Source organism: Uloborus diversus, chromosome 1, assembly GCF_026930045.1.
Source record: "Uloborus diversus isolate 005 chromosome 1, Udiv.v.3.1, whole genome shotgun sequence".
NCBI classification, from domain to species: domain Eukaryota; kingdom Metazoa; phylum Arthropoda; class Arachnida; order Araneae; family Uloboridae; genus Uloborus; species Uloborus diversus.
In genome coordinates, this window is record NC_072731.1 from 89,480,914 (window position 1) to 89,501,469 (window position 20,556).

The window sequence follows — 20,556 nt, forward strand, 5'->3', positions numbered from 1 at the left end:
CAGGAGGTATGTAATCCCCCGGAACCACCCCTTTTTCCAAAAAAAAAAGTTCAGATTTTGAACCTTGAAAATGCCAATTTACATATTTTCTGGTGTATTTGATTTATACAAACAAACATTATGTGGCATGGCGTTTTCAAAGTCAATCTAAGAATTGGTATACAAATTTTCTGGTTCAATTAAATCATGTCAATTGCTTTCAGTGAGGGACATTTTTACAGTTCTATTTTGGAGAAATCGTGCAAAGACGTGGCTAGTCATTGATATAAGGTGACACTTGACTTGCATGGAAGTTCACTATCAGTAGCTCCGACCTACAAACAATATTGGGAGAGGGGGGGCATACCACGGGTCTAACCCCCGGAAGATTTCTAAATTGGAGTTGGGAAAAGTAAGTTTTAGTTTTTTAAGCATTTTAGATTAATATATTATCAACATTAGAATCCCGAAAACTCGACTCTTGCTAACTCGACACATATTTTGGCTTTGAAAAAGGAGAAAAAAAAAAGTTAATTTAATCTATAGTATATTATTTTTTTTTTTTTTTTTTTTTTTTTTTTTGCACTATTACAGAACAGTGAATCTATAAAAAGATTGAAATTATATTTAAATAAATTTTAAACTATCATTAAAAAAATAAAGCATAAAGTATTGCTGTTCCACTTTGATTAATAAGTTAAATAGCTAATTTAAACTTGCTTTGAATAACACTCAGAGTTCATTAAATAAAAATAATGTCCCAAAGTTAATTTGTTTAATAACTTTATCTTTACTAATGATAAAGCTCAAAGTCTCTCTTTCTGGGTATTGGGATCTCTGTGATGCACTCAGCGCCTAAACCGTTGAGCCGATTTTCATGAAATTTGACACAAAACTTCTTCGTAGCATGGGAATGTGCACTTCGAAGCGATTTTTCGAAAATTAGATGTTGTTCTTTTTCTACTCCAATTTTAAGAAGATTTTACCCAGCAAATTATCATAACGTGAAATAGAAAATTACGAAATTATCATAACGAGAAACCGTAACATAGGCGAGCAAATGGACATAGCAAATTGGCGAAAAGTTCATTATTCATTATTTGTAAATATACATGGGAACCAAACGACCTTTTAATTTACAACAACGGGCAAAGCCGTGCTGGTACCACTAGTAGTTAATAAAGTTAATATAGTATGTAAATAGCTGGTTTTTATAGGGTCTCATACCCTGAAAATATAAAAGTATTTGAAAATAACTAATACAGTACGATAGTAATACGGTAATAAAATAGTACTAATATTTCAAAATTTTAAATCTAACGTTCTGTATGTAGTTAATTCTCTATTTTACAGATATTTTTAAAATTGCTTTAAATACCATTATTAGGGCTATCTTTAGAAAGGTGCAAATGTCGACTGCCTGACTAGATTATTACTGAATTTGAAGTCGTTAACGACTGATCGAATATCCAATTCATCCAAAATATCTCGGTGGTTATGAAGAACAGCCAAGCTGTTCACTCACTTCTGCTCCATTGTTGATCGGACAAACTTGATGCACAGGTTCGCACACTGCGACAAATTCTAAGTGCTCGCAGCACCGTAACACGATCATTATTCACACCACTTATTTTCAGTTAACCTGTTTTTTAACATAATAATTATTTGTTTTAACTCACTACTGAATGTATTTTACAATTTAACTATCTTCAAACAAGGAAAATAAAATATATTAAGACAAATTTGTGAGAATAGAAAGCATTAAATACCTAATAATTTGCTTAAATTATTGGGGGGGGGGGCTCTGCCCCCTCAAAAAAGTTTTTGAGGGGGCTTGGGCCCCCTCAGACCCCATGGAGTCGGCACCACTGTGCTACAAGCTCTTCTAATTACAGAAGGGTCTTATTGTTTTTCATGAATTTCGTCAGTTTTCTTTTCTGGATGTTATCATTACCTAACGTCTATGTTTCAGTAATGAAGAAAAAATCAATCCTGTTATTGCAGCCCAGAGTGTATCCTTGTAACTGGAGCTTTCTGATAAAACATTCATGAAATCTGGAGCCATTTAACATATATCATAAAATCGGGACTTTGAAAGGTGACGTGACATCCAGAATGGGGTAAAATTTCGGTTGATCACGATAACATGATTTGACTGTATTCTATTATTTGATAAAGCATGAAGTTTCATTCAGTAAGTTGAGAGTTTTCATCCTCTCAAAACTAAGTGTAGGGTGCCAGAGGATACATTTTTAGAAAAAGAAACAAAAACCTTTCAAACTTTGTTTTGAAAAAAAAAAAACTCTCGTCATGTCAAAAAACAGTTATATGAATAACTATTTAGTTATCTTTTCAGCTGTGCTTTTAAGTTTTTTTTACAAAATTTTATTTTTCATAAAACTATCTTTTGTGCTGCAAAATACTTGGATGCAACTTGTTTTGTGCCATACTTATTTATTTCCCTCAAAACAACACGTTTGAAATTTGAAGTGATTTATATTTCAAAAAAAAAAATTACCCTTAACTAGTGCTAATTCAAATATGTTAGCACCATTGGAAAGAGATACAACTTATCTATCTTTTGAACTGCAAGACAAAAAATCAATAGTTTTTAGCTCATTTTCATTAACCATATCTCCTGAATTAATATTCTCACAGTTAAATGATCTTTCAGAAAGGAAGATTGACCAGTGAGAGACAAAAGAATACTAACCCATCAGTGACACTTGCCCTATATTATTTTTTCTAAAGCAAAGGAAAAAAAATAGGTTTTTTGTTACTTTCAAACTACGTAAACAGAACAAAAGAAAGTAGAAACTTTACTATTTCTACTTGCTCTTTTCTCGCTTATCAGTGTTTTAAAGAGTCTCTGTTCTGACTCTGAGTGAACATGTGCGTAATTTTTTATATTACACACTACTATTTTTTAACTTATCATTTAAGTTTTTGTATCCATAAATTTTTGTTTTGCAGCCACAGATTTTTTTAATAATTTTTTAACTATGATAGTCATCAAAAACTGCCATATAGTCGAATCAATATTGTTCCGATGTGCATTGGAGCACTTTGTGACATTTCAGCACAGCTTCTATAATATTGATTTATTTATGCTATTTTACTATGAAATCATGGTTCTTATTAAATATTTAGTATTGTCTATAATGAAAAACTTCACATCATAATACTGAGCGAAGGAAAACTATCAAATTTTAAATTAATAGTGTCCACTCTACCACCGTTTTACCTATTTTTAATCTTTGAATTTAATTAAAATATTATATTTAAGGTCTGTGACCCTAATGCCTGAAGAAGCTGAAGATATGTGGCATGCCTACAACTTGATAGCTGTTGGAGATAGTTTAAGAAGTACTACAATCAGGTGAGAAAAATACAAGAAATTGCAACATTTGAAATCATTGGTGATCTGCTAGTCTGAGACCATTGAACCACCATTGCCACAAATGTAATGTTATCCTATCTTGTTGGGCCACCATTGCAGTGACTGCATGTCTCAAGCAGCATTGCAAGGTTAGATCTTGTATCCAAAATCACAGCAACAGTCAGCTCCCTGCATTGACAATGTTCTTACCTTCATGTGACGTTTCCGGACATACATATACAATCGATTCCAGTTTATCTGATCACATGAGGACGGGATCATTTTTGTCTCAAAACGGCTTGATGTAGCTGCCCGCTCTGTCTAGTGGCCAGAGGAGTCTGACTGCAATGAGGAAGTCCCTTGTTTGAATCACGGCTTAAACATGGATGTACTTTCTCTCTCCTGTCCTTGTCCTTCCTTTGTGTGAATGTGTTGTTCCAGGGGTCTGGCCAGAGGATATTTGGGTCCGTTAACGCACCCTTCACAAAAATCCGATCAACCAAAACGGACTTTTCACAAAATCCCGATCAAACAAAACGGACCTTTCACAAAATCCCGATCGAACAAAACGGACCCTTCACAAAATTCTGATAAACAAGATCGGATCTTTCACAAATTGTTTATTGAAAGAGCAAATCTGAAAGCAAAATAATGCATAATTCTGTGTATAAACCAATAATTTTTGGAACCTTTTTTTAAGTCAAATTAGAGGGATCAGCTTATACAAAATTGGCTAATTTTGAAAAGAAAAAAATCGGCACTCTTGAGATGCTCCCATGCTTGCTCCTGCAAGCGATAAATAATTGCTACTGCCAAATAAATATAATGGTTGTTTGTTTTATCACAGCTAATTAGCAAGCGGTGTTGTTGTAAACTTTTCCTAAAAGGCATTGGTAAGCAAAATGAACTTAAAACTGCAAAGGGATAGTAAGGGTGAGGAAAAAATTTGATCTGATCGCTTCAGATAGAGTTACCAACTTCAAAATTATCACCACTTAGCATCTGGCATTGAACCTTTATAACGACTTGATTAGAAAATATTCTCATCATTTTGCCAGCTTGTCAATATTTGCATTGCACAATGTTTAATTGTTATTTTGGGAGAAAATTATATGGGTTTTGATTTTACGATGCTAACAAGGATGATTAACTTTAAATAAACTCTTTTAATTACCGTTTTTTTTTTCTTTAGATGTCTACATTTTGAAAAATGCAATCTTTTAACATCCGATATGAGAATCATATTTTGTTCTTTTTTCAAGCTAACTTCGCTTTATAAGGATGCAAATAAATGAAAAGTCTCTTTATTTCTGTTAGAACTCTCATTTCAAGTTTTTAAAGCAAAATTCCATTTTCTGTTATGAGTCAAAAATTAAAATGCTGAATAGATGGTTTATTTTATTTATTTATTTATTTATTTATTTTTTTTTTTATTTTATTTTTTATTTTTTTTTTGCGTCAACTGTGTCCACAGATATTAATGAAATGTTTGTCATAGGACTCTAAAATGCAATTTTAAAATAATTTTATCAAAAATATTTCTTTTACAAGCCGTTTTTATAATTTTGATTCCTTCACTTTGAGAATTGCGATCTCTTTGCATCCGCTATGGGAATCCGATTTTTCGAATTTTTGATTATTACGCTTTGTTAAAAGGTAAACAATTAAAATATCTTTTTATTTTTGTTAAAATCACGGAATTTATAAGTTTTAAACAAAATTCTGTGCTTTTTAAGAGTGTCTTGGGGGTCAAAAAGTTAAATGCTGAACCCTATTCAGAATTTTATTTTATTTATTTATTTTTTTTTACAATTATTTTAAATACTGTACAGAAGTATTTCTAGTATAATTTAACATAATGTAAAATGGTAGATAAATACTGATACATGAGAGAGCAATGCCCCCCCTCCCCCCCGCCAAATATCAGAAAATCACTCCAAAATGACTTTCTCGACATAAAAGAGGAAAACCCTCAACTTTAAGTTTAATTGATGCAGTTTGTGCCATCTCTAAATTCTAAAATTTCATTTTAACAAAAAAAATTTTTTTTTTTTTTTGCAAAATTTTTTGATTTTTCACAAAAAACGGACCCTGTGAAAAATCCTGGACAGACCCCTGTGTTCTGTGAATGGTTGCTTACCCCATAAACGTGTCCTTATGGCATGTGTGTAGGTACTGTGGAAGTCAGACTTCACACCAAACTACGAAACAGTAGGAAAAGTGAAGCAGCGTACCCCAAATTGCCATCCTAGCTGGCAACAAGACAACAGCAACCGCTTGATGCGCTTAGGCGAACAAGACCTGTATGGCATGACTGAACATGCTATGCATAATACATTAACATGTTATTATGAATATTATGAAGTCCACCTGTATAGTAAAAGCATATAAAGAAGAAATGTTACTATTGACAAAATGTTTCTGTCAAAAATAAATTAACTTAAAGCAAGAAACTTACAAAGAGGAAGTATTGCTGTTTACGAAATTTTTCAAACAAACTAAATTTAATCAAAGAATCTTTTTATACTTGTTCAACAATGTTCAAACCGATACGGTTTTAGTTACATTCCTTCCGCTCGCTCAATATCGATTCGACTCAATAACCGTGAAAAGGAAATAAGTTATAAAAAGTACTTTACAACTCTTAAAAATTCCAATGAAATGTAAAATTATGTATTTTACAATTAAAGATATTTTTTTATAAAATTTACATTTTATTCATTAAGCTATACATTGATGATTTTTATTGTACTTGCTAACTGAATTGAATGAATTAGAAATTTCATTGAATTTTGACCATTGCTTGAATAGTGATTTTTATGAACTTTAATGCAAATCTTTATTGTTTAAATCTAATTTTAATTATTTCAAACACTTAAAAATTAATCTGTTTGGAAATATATTAATGATGCTGATGACATGCTTCAGCCAAAATTGCATAGGGCAGATATTAATCTTTTCGCATCCCTGGTAAATATTTCAATTGTTGTAAAAGCTGGGGGTAGTTTTAGTGAATATGCAAACTGAAATCAAGCTGTTTCATTTTGTATTTCAATAGTTGAGGTATTTTTTGACTGTCATGTTTTTTGGTCTGAAACAAATCTTTAAAGGAATAAGTACTTAACTGATAATTTTTTTCATTTATTTATGTTGCAAATCATTTTTATAATTTTTTTTTTTTTTTTTGCTCATATTTAACTTGATTTTGATGCATGCTAAATTTTATGCTGGAGTAATATAAATTAGTTCTCTGAAAATGGGAAATAGAGAAAAAAAAAAGTGTTTCATCTTTTAACTCGAGGGACATTCCAAGGTATTTTTAAAATTATGTAGAGTCCGTAATGTGACCTTTTTTTGCCATAACTTTTTAATTTACCTTTTGATTTGCAAATTATTTTAATTTCAGCTGGTGTGTTGGTAGGAAAAGATCAAAATAAAATAATATGCTAATCAAACAGTAAACTAAAAAGTTATGGCAAAAAAGGTCACGTTACGGACTCTACATAAATGTCAAAAATACCTTGGAATGCCCCTCGACCGAGTTTGAAATGCATATTTATTATCAAAAAAAAAAATCTGCTCAACCAATTGATCTCACAAATGTGTATTAAAAAGATTTATTTACTTATTTATGAATTTATTGAATACATTTGATCCCAAAAGCATTTTTTTTTAAATATTTATTCATTTTATTTTGTGCTTAAATTTGTTACTTCCACTTTTGCAGGAAAGTTACTACTGAATCTGCCACGGGCAGTACAGGCAGCAATCGAGTTCGTACGATGTTGACTATTTCAGTTGAAGATATTGATTTTGATACTCAAGGGTGCATGCTTCGAGTCAAAGGAAGAAATATTCAAGAAAACCAGTATGTCAAAGTATGTTTATATTATCTTTGTTTCTTGTTAATAATTATTCTCTCCATGTTTTTGAAAATATATTTATTTATTTAAATTGTAACTGAGCAATGACTTATTTTTCAGATGGGAGCATATCATACTTTAGACCTGGAACTTAATCGAAAATTTACCCTCTTAAAAGCTCATTGGGATACTATTGCTCTTGAAAGAATTGGTATGATTTTATGTATATAAATTATTCTTATTGATATTGTCTTGGCATTTTTGCCTAAACAAGTAAAATTGTTCCTATGCATCTTAAAAGGGCCTTTTTTAAATAAAAATTGAAAAAACTCTGGAAATAGCAGAAAGCCTGAATTGTTACTCATGTTTTGAACTTGTATGCCTATTTCTTTCAGCAAGCAATTTTGTTTTAAGTCATAGACAACTTGCCAATCAATCTAAAGAACCAAACAGAGTTTCTTTATTGTGAGTACAAATGGTTTGTACCAGCCCCCTTTTTGCTGTTAAGCAATGAACAGCTGATCGGTGACCGAACCAATGAGTCTCATATTTCAAATCTTTTATCCGCTTTTGAGAAATTTGCAAAAGTGAAAAATATTCCTTTCAAAATGTTGTGTATCTCATTCATATTTGAAGCTTTTCATATTATGATGTGTGTGTGATAAAATAAAAAGAAATTTGTATTAAGTCAAATAGTTAAGAAGAAAATGCAGACTATTACTGGCTGGTATAACCGCAGAAAATGTCTCTAATGCCAGGGTTGCTATTTTGTCCACTTTTTTGTAGAAAGTCCGGGACACTGGAAGAAAATTGGATGAAATAAAAATATAATTGATTTTCCACATGTTTGATACATAAATTTATTGTTATGGTTAATAAAATTAGTACTTTAGAATTTAATAAATCCAAAAAAGTTGTTCATCACACATTGATGCAATTAATTTTTGGTTATATCTTACTTAAAAGTAATAAAATTTAACAAAGTGAACAAGCTATTGAGTGTGATTACATATTACAATAACAGAAATTGAACTCAACGGTACAGTCACATTAAATGCTTGGCGACTTACATACAGTGATGTTCCCATCTATTTCTCTGAATGTATACTCCCAGTAATCCATTAGGCACAATATGTGCATGCGATCATATACATAATGTGTCATACATACATAAAAAACAAAGATATTTTCTTGAAAATTATTGATGAACATGAGGACGAAATGGATACAAACATAAAGAATACAATTAATGATATTGGGTAATATAAATAAGTGAACTATCTAATTATTCTTTAGAAACCCATCGGTATTTCATTAGATGTACTACAAAGAAATTTCTCAATTATTGTGGACATAACGAATGAATATTTAAAACTTTTGAAACCTAATAAACTTAAAATTCATAGCCAGATTTTACAGAAAAAGTTTGATGACTGCATCACCCCAGCTCACATTATAGCTCAGGAATACGTGGGTGAAAGATTTACTAGTGACCAAGAAGAAATAGCAAGGAGTTGGATGAATGACATTGATAAAAATCTCTTGTTGATACTTATTTCATTTTCTATTGAAACACCTCCATTTCTGGCAACCAACATATTGTATTTGTCGGAGGCAATCATAAACATAATTTTTCACCAGCAAATTGGTGAGAATCTCTGAAGAGATACAGTGGTTTAGAAAGTATTTCCAATTTCGCATGTCTACAACTTTTTCATTGCATAGCCACCATCAGCAAGTACTGAACTTATTTTTCCAAATATTGATATGATACAAAGTAAGCTTAGAAACAGGCTTGGACTACAAACTGATAAAACAAATTGGTAATAGCTAATGAAAGATAAAATTCTGAAGATAAACAGCTTACTAAGCAGTTGACAATTATTAAATATTTTTCAATCTATGAAAATTGAATATTGTACTAAAATTTCAGTGTGCTTGTTTTTTGCATTGCTGTATTTTTTTTTTTTTCCTTATTCCACATTACGCAATAATTTGATCTAAAAATGTTTTTACTGTTATACATACACTCTCTGACAAAAAAATCAACGCACCAAGAAACAATCATCCGATTGCTTTGAAATTTTGTATGCATGAGTGTTTTGACCAGATATGCAAATGATTCAAGTTTGGTCTCCAATGAATGAATAGTTTGATCTCCAGCGCATTGAAACTGTGCATCCAGCAGATGTATATAAAGAGCAGTTCCTCAACAGTTGTTAAATTTTCAGTTTGATTGCGATTCAGATTACCTTTCAACAACTTAAAAATGCCTCGCCAGATGGTTCATGCTCATTACGAGCAACTGTCAAAGTTTAAAAGAAGTCGTATCATTGAAAGAGGCTGGTGTGTTTGGAAATACCCAGGGCAGAAGGGGGATTCTGGTTTCACTTTTGCACGCTACACTGACCCTCAACAAGGCAGTATGGTCTGGGGTGCCATTTCCTTTGATAACTGGACCCCTTTGGTCGTAATTAGAGGTACACTTATTGCACAGTGGTACGTCAACGACATCCTAAGACCTGTTTTGTTGCCGTTTCTTTTGCAGTACCCTCAGCTGGTTTTCAGCAGGGCAATGCCAGGTAACATACGGCATGTGTTGCTATGAACTGTCTGTAAGCTTGTCAAACTCTTCCCTGGCCTGCCAGATTGCCAGATCTCTCTCCCATCAAACATGTCTGGGATAGCAAATGCATCTGGTAAGGAATGTTGATAACCTTGTCCAACAATTGGAGCGAATTTGACCGGAAACACCGCAGGACACCCTCCGGAAGCTCGGAAGCTTTATCGGTGTTAGCTACGCCAAGCTTCAGCTTGTATCCAGGCTAGAGGCAGTCAATACCTTATTGAACTTGTTACTGTAACTCTGACATAAATTATTCAATTGCTCTGAGAATGTAATCGTTTAATATTCTGTGCATTGTCTTCCTATCCACCAATTTTCATCTCAATCGGAGTACTCCTTCTTGGTGCGTCAAATTTTTTGTCTTAGAGTATATATATATATATATATATAGTACAATATTTCTGTACACTGCAGGCTTTTATGGATACTTTAATGTCATGACATAACTAAATATATTACATAAAAACTAAACACTACATAACTAATGTACACTACATGTTTTTATGGATATGTTAATGTCATACAAGTTAGGGAAAAAATACTGCTTTAGTATGGTTGTGAGCAGCTTACTGGAAGAGACTATAATGAGCAAGGGGGTAATTAGCTTTAAAAGGACCATTAATCTCTATTAGGGGCTAATAAATTAACTAGGAACAGAGCCCAACTAGGCCTAGAGCCTGTTGCTGATAATCACATTTGTATTTGTGTTAGAAGAACAAATTTCATTTCATAGTAACATTTTCTTTTTTAGTATTAATTAGTTTTTTTTTTTTTTTCTTTTTTTCATATGATTTCTAATATTTTGAGACTCTAACCTTTTAAATTTTTTTATTTCTACTTTTTTATTTTATAAATACATTTATCATGAGAAATAAACGTCTCATGTCACAGACAAACATCTTAAAATTTACTGCTAATGTATTTGTTTTTATACATGCTATTACATGCATCATAACTTACTTATTGATATTCATTTGTATTATACACGTTTGCATAACCTTCAACTGATCTTACTTTTTTCATTTTCACTTCTAAAATATTTTACAATCAATTGTTTATATACATATTTATGTTTGCTAATTTTATCTTAAAATATTACTTGAATGGGAAGAATCTATATATTTATTTATTCTCTTCAAACTTCAAATTTTTAAATAAGTACTTTCAGTTTACTGACAAAGCGGACCAAATGGACAAAATGATATTTTTTCCAAGGCAGTTTTTTCCTGTGGTTTTTTCCGGGGTGGACAAAATAGGACAACCCTGTCTAATGCTTGTGACCGAATTTAGGGATGCTAAATTTGATCCTGGTCCTGTATTATAAAGATATAAGATGTTTCCTTATTTCAAAATTTTATAAACCCTGCTGCTCAACTCTTTCCTCTTTTTATTGTCCAGGAAATTATGACTAAATCAATGCTGGGGCTTTAATTGCCTTGACTGGACTAAGTTGTCCTTCCACTGCCGGTGCATTTATTATTTTTGATTAGATAAAGCTATTGCTGATTGTCATTTACTTGTTTAATGTTTTTGAGCAATTTGAAGCATTTGTTGAAAGTCTCAAACACTACCAAAATGTGAGTAGCAAAATGAGACAACAAAAATAGAACTGAGGAAACAAGAGCTAAAAACTCAACATTTACATTGTCTATCTCATTTTACTGCTCATATTTTAAAACACATGGCAATCAAACTATAAATTACCAACTACTATGACAGAACTACAAACATGCTCCAAACAGCTCATTCACAGCATCCCGCGACTGCAGCTGCATGCTTTTCAGAAATCAAGTTGACTTTGGTGGATATTTCCTAATTACCTTAGTATAAGAACTTTCTACCTTTAGCACAGTTATAGTTATACCATATTTGTAATCTCAAATGAGCTTCAAACTATAGTCTCTGGATGCCCTGAACAAGCTGTTTGACATATGCTTGTATTTTACCATTCTATGCTGTATTTTGTTAATAGCCATTCTTTATGTCAAATTGATATGATAAGGGAAAATGATTTTTTAGTTATGCGTGTGTAAGGTTACTTAAAGCCATATGATTTCTTATTTTTTAGTTTTATTTATTTATTTATTGACAATTTTTCATATTAGATTTGGCATGTGACCCTGCTCAGCATGCAGACTTAGCTGCAATTGTAATGCAAGAAGGGCTAGCTCATGTTTGCTTAGTTACTGCAAATATGACTCTAGTTCGAGCAAAAATTGATGTAAATATACCAAGAAAACGGAAAGGAATGTGTGCTCAGCATGATAAAGTATGAAAATATCTTCTTTCTCATTCTTAGAATAAGAAAATAGAAAAAAAAACTTCATGTATGTCATGAAATTCATCTCAAAGTTCACCACTTAATTCATATGAAATTAAATTATTTAATCAGTTTCTCGTATTTTCTTTGAATTTTTAAGCAAATTCATTTCAGAGAGTGAAATATTGCGTTAATACTTAGCTTGTAAATTGTATAGTGCAAGGAATATATCTTTTAGTTGACATCAATTTTGTATCTAAGAATTCAATTTGTTTTTATTATTTTTTTAAGTTAAAAAAATATAATAATAAAAGCATGCTAAAATGGAAATCACCTATCAGTGAGCACTATAGAACATCAGCTTAAAAATAAAAATTTTTAAAAGTAGTAGTTCTTAAGAATGTTTCTTTCAAAATGCACTAAGTAAGATTTTATTTACTTGTAATGACTCTCTTACTAAGTTAAACTAGTGTAAGGTTTTCATACCTATTTAGTTTTGATACCAGTTATTAATAAATATCTTAGGAACTATATTTCTGTTTTGGAAAGGTTTCAAATAAGGGCTATCAGACTAGTAAGGAGACTTTCATATTTTGATTATGATGCGAGACTTAAAAGACTTAATCCAAAGGTGCGTATACGCACCATTTCAGTAAAGAATTTTTAATTAACGCTGTTTCGTATATTTTTTACAAATTTAATTTTTATGCCATTTTAAAAGATTTTGAAGGCATCTATAAAATAATAGTAATTTATTTGGAGCAATCACTTTCTTTAGAGAAAATTTCAAACTATGCTTGTTTTTTACCTTGAAACGTTGACTATCAAATTCGACTTTTTGAAATTGTATAATTAATCCAATTGAGATTAATCACACATTCTTATAATGGGTTAAAGTTGTAAATTCTATAGATAAAATATAAATAAAAATAATGTCATAAAAAATCTCATAAATCGTTATTCAAATTTAATGGTGCGTAAACGCACCATTGGCCGAATGCATGAACAATAAGCAAAAATTGAAAGCTTAGTTTTTATGCAAGGAATCGTACGTTTTCTTTCTTTTTTTGCAAATTGTTATTTCATTTAAATGTGTCTGATAAATGATTCTAAATCATGTGTCTTAATAGATTTGTCTAATTTTTTTTTTCAAAAAAATATGCTGATGACAATAATAGTCACAATTTCCAATTTTCAGCAACCGACTTGAAAAGATTTTTTGGCATACTAATTCTTTCTGGATACCATTCTCTTCCTGAAGTAGATATGTACTGGTCTTTAGAAGAGGATAAAGGACTGCTAATAATTTGGAAAAGCACGAGTTGAATCAGATTTAAAAATATAAAACAAAATATCCATTTATCCAATAACTCTTGCATTGATAAAACAGACAAGTTTGCTAAATTACACCCATTTTTCCTGCATATAAAAAAGTATCTACAATTTAGAATCTTTTCTCAAAATTTGATAATTTACAAAGAGATGGTGCCTTATTTTGGAATGGCATTCATCAAAAATGTTTATAAAGGGAAAGCCAGTAAGGTTTGGATTCAAACTTTGGTGTTTGTCAACAGGTACCATTCTTATCAACGGATACCATTTCCAATTCATTCCGTATGGAGGTGCTGAGACTAGCACTAATCAACGAAAAATGCCATTTGGAACAAGTGTTATTAAGAAATTACTTAACATTGTTCCAAAACCTGAAATGCACAAAATATATTTTGATTACTTTTTTTCTTCCTACAGTTTAATCGAAATTTTGAAAGAAAATGTTTTTTTGAGCAATCACGATTGCTTATTGCTTTCATTTAACTGTTTTTGGCGTCCTTTGATTTTATTTTCCCACCACCACCCTCCGCACCTTCACCGTTGACCGGCTCCTCACGCTGTTGCTCCTATAGCAAAAGCCATCTCCAGGTTGCATCCATGTCCTACACACACACACACGCATGCATACACAACTACATACACACACGTACACACACACAGAAACATACACACACAAACACATACACACACATACATACAGACACCTACATGTACATACACACACACAAAAACATACACACTTATGCCAGCTCACAAACACACATACCCCCCACACACAAACACACACGCCTACATAGACACACTCGTGATTGCGAAAAACATAATTTGAATTCAAGATGTCAAAATTCAAATTAATTTTTCTCTCTCTTTTTTTTTTTTTTTTTTGCACCTGGAACAGCTTGTGAAAATTGCTTTGCTAAATGTGTACTGGATGACTCCAAAAATATGAAGAAAAAAAAAAAACCTCGGGGTTCCTATGATTTTGCATTCAACAAGAATGCCGAAGACATTGGCCATCAAATAAAACGACAAGGCTGTAGCAACGATTGTTACCAATAATGGGACCGTTTTGCCGATTGTAAATGCCAAACATATAACCGCAGTGAACGAAAGAAAATTTCTATTTCACAACCAAACTTTATTTTGGACTACAATAAGTTTATGGGAGGCGTTACCTGCATGACAATGCTAAAATGGTGGGGGCCATTATTTACAAATACTATATATATTGTGATAGTGAATTCATGGAAGCTACTAGCACAAAAATGCCGCTTTCAGACTTTAGCTCATACATAGCGATTACCTTATCAAAGCTGAACTCAAGGACAGTCTATTTAAGGAAAATACGGTACAAATAACACATCCAAACAAGGGTCATCCATCGTCCACAGCTCTACCAGAAGAAATACGGACTGATGGAATCATGTATACCATAAATGAACACCAAGAAAAGGCCCACAGATGACGTAAAGTGCGCAAAAACCACACAATTTATTTGTGCCTCAAATGCACAGTTCATTTACATCTAAAATGCTTCGAAAATTTTCATTTAAAAATGTAAAAATTCGACTAAGAATAATATAGTTCCAATGAAATATTTGTTCATTGATTTGGCCAATGGTGCGTATATGCACCATTTTATTTTTTTAATTAAATATTATTTTTTATGCAAGAAACTTTTTTTCTGTCTTAATGGATGTATTTTAAACCCAATTTTAAGAAACTTTTACCACATTTTATAAAAGTTTCGTGCTTGGCCTGAAATAGGTTAATATGTATAGCCTGGAGAGAAGGAAAGTCTGAGGGGGGATGATTCAGTTATTTAAATTTATCAAAATGAATGACGTTAATGGGTTAAACTTTTGGACGGAAAGCTGGACGAGGAGTCATTGTTTTAAGCTGTTCAAATCTCAGTCTAACCTGGAAATAAGGAAAAACTACTACTTGAGTAAGGCTGTGGGCACTTGGAACTGCTTACCAGAAGAGGTGGTAATGAGCAAGGGATGGATAGCTTTAAGAGGGCCATTGATCTTCATTGAGGACTAATGAATTGACTAGGACCAGTCGAGCTGGTTCTCGTCAGAGCCTGTTGCTGTTCGTCACATTTGTATTGTTGCAAATTATGTAAATGTAATTGTTTTTATGATTAATTTGTTGTAATTGGGCTAATTTTGGCATTTGTTCCATTAATTTTCATCTAAAATTATTGTAGTAACGTAAATTTTGTCTAACTTTCCAAAGCGGTACAAAATGCCGCCGTGCGTCTTGTGAATGAAGAAGAGTCAATCAGTTTGCTTTCTAACTGTTTAGTTTCATTTTTCACTGCTGTCTGTGGATGTATTAGCGCTTGCGCTGTAATTTTCGAATTTCTTCTTTTCACATATTTTGGATTTAAATGCGTATACAGTGCTTAATGATATTCGATTAATTTCTGGATGTTTGCAATTGTTACCTGCTCTATTGTTAATACTTGTGAATAAATTCATTGTGTTTTTATCAAGATCAGAATCGTCATTTCAAAGAAAGTTTGAAGTTGCACCGAACTCGTAACAGTATTAATACCTGATTATCAAAAGCTTATTTTTAGAATGAGATATAAACTCAGCAGAATAATAGTATATTTTTTAAATACCTTGTAAAAGGCCTGCTAATTAATAAGTCTACCACTGGATCAATTGCCTGAAATTTGCTATTTTCTTTTTTTGTTGCCTATGTATTTTTCTTTTTTTTTACTTAAACTTACCTTTTTTTGTGCATTAAAAAATTTTCTATCTTTTACAGGGACTAACTAGGTTTTTTGAGAGTGTGTATCAAGCATTAGTGAGGCACGTTAGTTTTGACAGTAAGTTTTTGTTCCATTGTATGCTTGTACTCATTGTTATGATTTTGATTTTACTGTTTAATATTTAATGCTCTTTATTTTTATTTGTTTCAAAGATGTATCACAACAAGTTATTCCACTGTTCTAGGGGTTCTATTCTTCAGAGTCTCAATTTCAGACTTACCTAAAATATTTTGAGAAAATGTTAGACTTTTAATCATTTGAAAAGTTTAAACTTCTGTCCTTTTTTTCCCTTTCTTGTAAACATAGAATTGCACCAATCAAGGTAAGCTTGGACAAAATTATACTCTAAATTTTGTCATCTTAAGTTCTGCCAGTGTTTTGAAAGGAATCTTCAGGGAACTACTTCTATGTGTAGAGAATGACGAATGCTTGAGAATGTTCTCATAAGATTGTTTAGCAAACATACGTGTGTGACTTCAAAAATAGTCTCCATCAGTTATTTTATTTTTTTAAAGGTGAAATGTAGTTGAATAGTGTATAGTTTTTTAGTGAAAATTACCTCCCCCCCCCCACTTTTTTTTTTTTTTTTTTTTGAACAATTGAGTTTTTCTGCATTTTCATACTTTTTGGACCACATAGCACTCTCATGCCTGTGTTTTTCACAGCTAAAAAACTTCAAGTAGTAATATTGTTGAATACAATTAATTAGCATTTATTTGTGTCATTATATGTTACTAGTCAAAAAAAAAAATTGTTTCATTAGAGGAGGAAATCTTGATGCCAATATTGGTATCCTACAGGTGGGCAAAATATTACTTTATTAAATAATTTCTTTTTTTTTCTGTTCTTAATGTTTAATTTATTTTTTTTAATGATTTATTAGGTATCTAGTATTGTTGCAGCTACATAGATTGATGCAATTTTGTGTCTAGGCTCTTGGCACCATTTCGAAATATTGTGCCAATCATGTTGGTGTGCTTTGATATTTTGATGGAATTTCAAATTAACATTTTGGGAACCAGGTGGCACAACTTGATGTCTTGAAAATATTTCCATTAATACAATATAAATAGAAAGAAAAGTGGTATTCCTTTTGTACCGATATTTAAAGCAGAACTTTTTAAACAAAAAATTATTGTTAAATCCTTTTGGTTAAATTCTTAAATAAAACAGCGCCAAATAAGCCAAAATATTGTAACTGGTAGAATAATTTGTAATTTTAATAATGGAGTGGTTTCTTTCAGTCAAAAGTACTACTTTTAGTCATTAAAATGTCAATGAATGAGCAGAAAAAGTAACATTGATCCAGAAAATACTTTCATTTTCCCAACAGTTTTTTTTTTTTTTTTTTAATTAATTTTTTAAAATAACCGATTTTTCAAACAAGGCATGGTCTTGATGACGTCACAAATGATACGCTTTGCCGCATCTTTCTACTACATTTCCACGTTATGATAATCAATTAGTGAATTAAAATTGTGCTCTATGCTTGCTATCAACCCTATCATTGCCAATGAACGTGAGTAAAGATGCAAATTAAATATTTTGCACTGTGAATGGCAACACTGAATGTCATTTCATCATTTGTGATGTCATCGACAGAAGCGGTAAACGATGAAAGCGCTCCAATTTAAGTAATTTTTTTTAAATATTAAACGTAAACAAATTTATCCAAAAATGATCAGATCCTATTGTTTTTAAGCAAGCTCTTTCAGGAAAAAATACTTTTACAATTTTGTAAACGACTCCATTGTGAATGCAAACCACTTTTCTGTGATTGCAATTTAACTGAGAGAAAAAAAATCTGGTATAATTTTGTTTTCTGGGAATAAAAGTAAAAGCAATTAAATATTCACCAAAAGTACCAAAGTTTCATTGTGCTAAGATAATAATGAATATTTCTGAAAAAAAAAATTTTTTTCTCTCTCTCTCTCTAGTTGTCAAATGTGTTCTTATTGCAAGTCCTGGTTTTGTGAAGGTAAAATTTCCAAATAGGTTATTTAATTTCCTTTTTGTATTTTCTTATGTAGCTTAATCTCTCCAGCATAATATTTTGACAAAATGTATATTTTTTTCTGTATCAATAGGATCAATTCTATGAATATGTTTTCCAACAAGCTGCTAAAACAGACAATAAAACGTTGCTGGAAAATAAGGGAGTGTTCGTTTTAGTTCATGCTTCTTCTGGTTTCAAACATGCACTGAAAGGTAGCGTTGCTTAACATTTTTTTCCTACATTTTATTTGTACTGTAAAGCCTTTTTTTTCATGGAAGCTTTGTGAAAGATCTGGTTATCTCTTGGGAAACACTATTTGAAACCAACAAATAATAACAGCAATAGTAATGCACGAAACGCCTGTCCGGGGATTCAGCGAAAATGGCTCCTGGCACAATAAAATATTTTTTTCACAAAAAGTAAAAACAAATCTTATTTGTAGATCTAAAAATTTCTGTACTTTTTTTGAAACATTTTTTGTCAGATTTTATCCATATTTGACAGCACACAGGCAGCAGCAAGAAAGAACTGCATTGTTCGTAAGCCAAATTCAAAAACCATATTTTTCTTAGTGATTATTTTATTTATTTACTAGCTGCATCGCCAGTTTTTGTACAGTGTACCTTAAAAATGAAAGTCATGTCAAGCGACGCAAGTTCAACTATTTGGCTTAAATCATTTTTTAAAATATTGTAAAATTTCCCATCAGAGTAATGATTCTTAAATTTCATTAACAAAACTGAAATCCTTGATTATCATCTGCTGGCAGTAAAAAAAAAATTAAACGGTTCAAAAATAATCAAAAGGGAAAGTTTTATTTCAAAGCAAAAAGCTGGAATTTTATTTGTTCACAGTCGGGGGAGCAAAAAATGGCACCAGATCAAAAATGATTGGAATTTTATTTGTTCACAGTCGGGGGAGCAAAAAATGGCACCAGATCAAAAATGATTTTACTCACGCTATAGTGCCTATAAAGAGTAGTGTGCTGACCGGCGCTTTTTTCCCCATGATTCTTGAAAATAAATTTTAGGAAAACCGCTACAGGGCAGTGCTGTTAGGGAGCACGTTAAATTTTTTGATGTTTACATTAGTAGACACAGGATTTTGTTACAATTTAGTTCCTCGTTTATCTTTTTTACCATATTTCATGAATATTTCATAAAACAGTGTTTAAGGCTTTTAATGGAGGCATCAAAGTTGAACATTAGAAGAAGTAAAGCTTCTTCTTGTTACATACCAGGGTGCAAAAGTAGGCAGTGGAGGATTGCTTGAACAAATCGGCCTTGGTATTAGGAGATGTAGCAGCCCCATAGCTCTTATAGATATTAAATTTTACCTAACGATTGGGATATCACTTAAATATGAGGAAATTATTCGTAACAACTAAATATATTTTATTCAAACAAATTTTAACAGATAGGAACACTTCTGCACTTTAATGGTGAACAAATTGATACAGTATTAGCTAAACCTTTTTTAGGGAGAAAATTGTGATTGTAATTGTCCGTTTAAGTATTTTCATAATGCCCGGGACTTGATTGAATATTTCCATAATGATAACACTGCTTGGCTAGCGTGTCCTTTTCTGCAGTCATAACAAGTAACTTAATTCCCCTGTTTTATGAAACTGAGCTAGCGATGTTCATGGATGAAAGACTAGGGCCATCGTAGAACGTGGTGGGTCCCTCGACACAAACATACATTATTGGGCCCTGTCATAAACACTCCCTTTTTTACTGCCATACCCTGATGAACCCAAGACTTGATGCAAGGTCAAAAACCTGGTGGGAGGGGTCGGGTACAAGTTTGGCACCCCCTTAATTTTTTTAAAATGCATGTATCAATACAAAGAGAGAGAGTGGACTTAGCTTTTTGGCTTCTGAGAGTCATCAAAGTATTAGCAATATATACCTAATGGAAAGATTAATATTGAGTCTGAAATAGGGGTGTCCGAGGGGCCTCTTCCCCGGAAACTTTTCGAAATTGTAGTCTTAAAAACTCAATTTTAGACAATATTTGGTGATGTTAGGGAAGCGTATGTTCAAGGTTTCTCCGGCTGCAATTTCTCGGAAGTGGAAATCCAAAAACCGAATTTTAAATTATCTTCGAGTATATGGTATGAAGTGCGGTTCAGGGAGCTCTCCTCTGAAGTTTTTACAAAAATATTAGCTGTGAACACTCGGTTTTAGAAGATCTTTGGTGATAGATTCCAAAGCCATCCACCAGAAAATTTTCAAATTGAAGTCTTAAAAGCCTTTTCTGATAAAGACTAGGGCACCGGCAGTTACTCGAAAGTTAAGTTCCAAAAACGAAATTTTTGCTGACCTTTAGTGATC

At 31.8% G+C, this 20,556-nt stretch overlaps 1 protein-coding gene across 1 annotated transcript in view; it reads left to right on the forward strand.

Annotated features, from left to right (window-relative positions):
* Nucleotides 1-20,556, forward strand: part of LOC129221504 (protein pelota-like) — a 45,832-nt gene that overhangs the window by 10,301 nt on the left and 14,975 nt on the right. Inside the window, exons 2-8 of the mRNA XM_054856257.1 lie at nt 3,266-3,358; nt 7,086-7,236; nt 7,342-7,432; nt 11,953-12,116; nt 16,221-16,281; nt 18,162-18,202; nt 18,312-18,432. Coding sequence (XP_054712232.1) covers nt 3,266-3,358; nt 7,086-7,236; nt 7,342-7,432; nt 11,953-12,116; nt 16,221-16,281; nt 18,162-18,202; nt 18,312-18,432 — 722 coding nt within the window. The remainder of the gene's footprint in view (nt 1-3,265; nt 3,359-7,085; nt 7,237-7,341; nt 7,433-11,952; nt 12,117-16,220; nt 16,282-18,161; nt 18,203-18,311; nt 18,433-20,556) is intronic.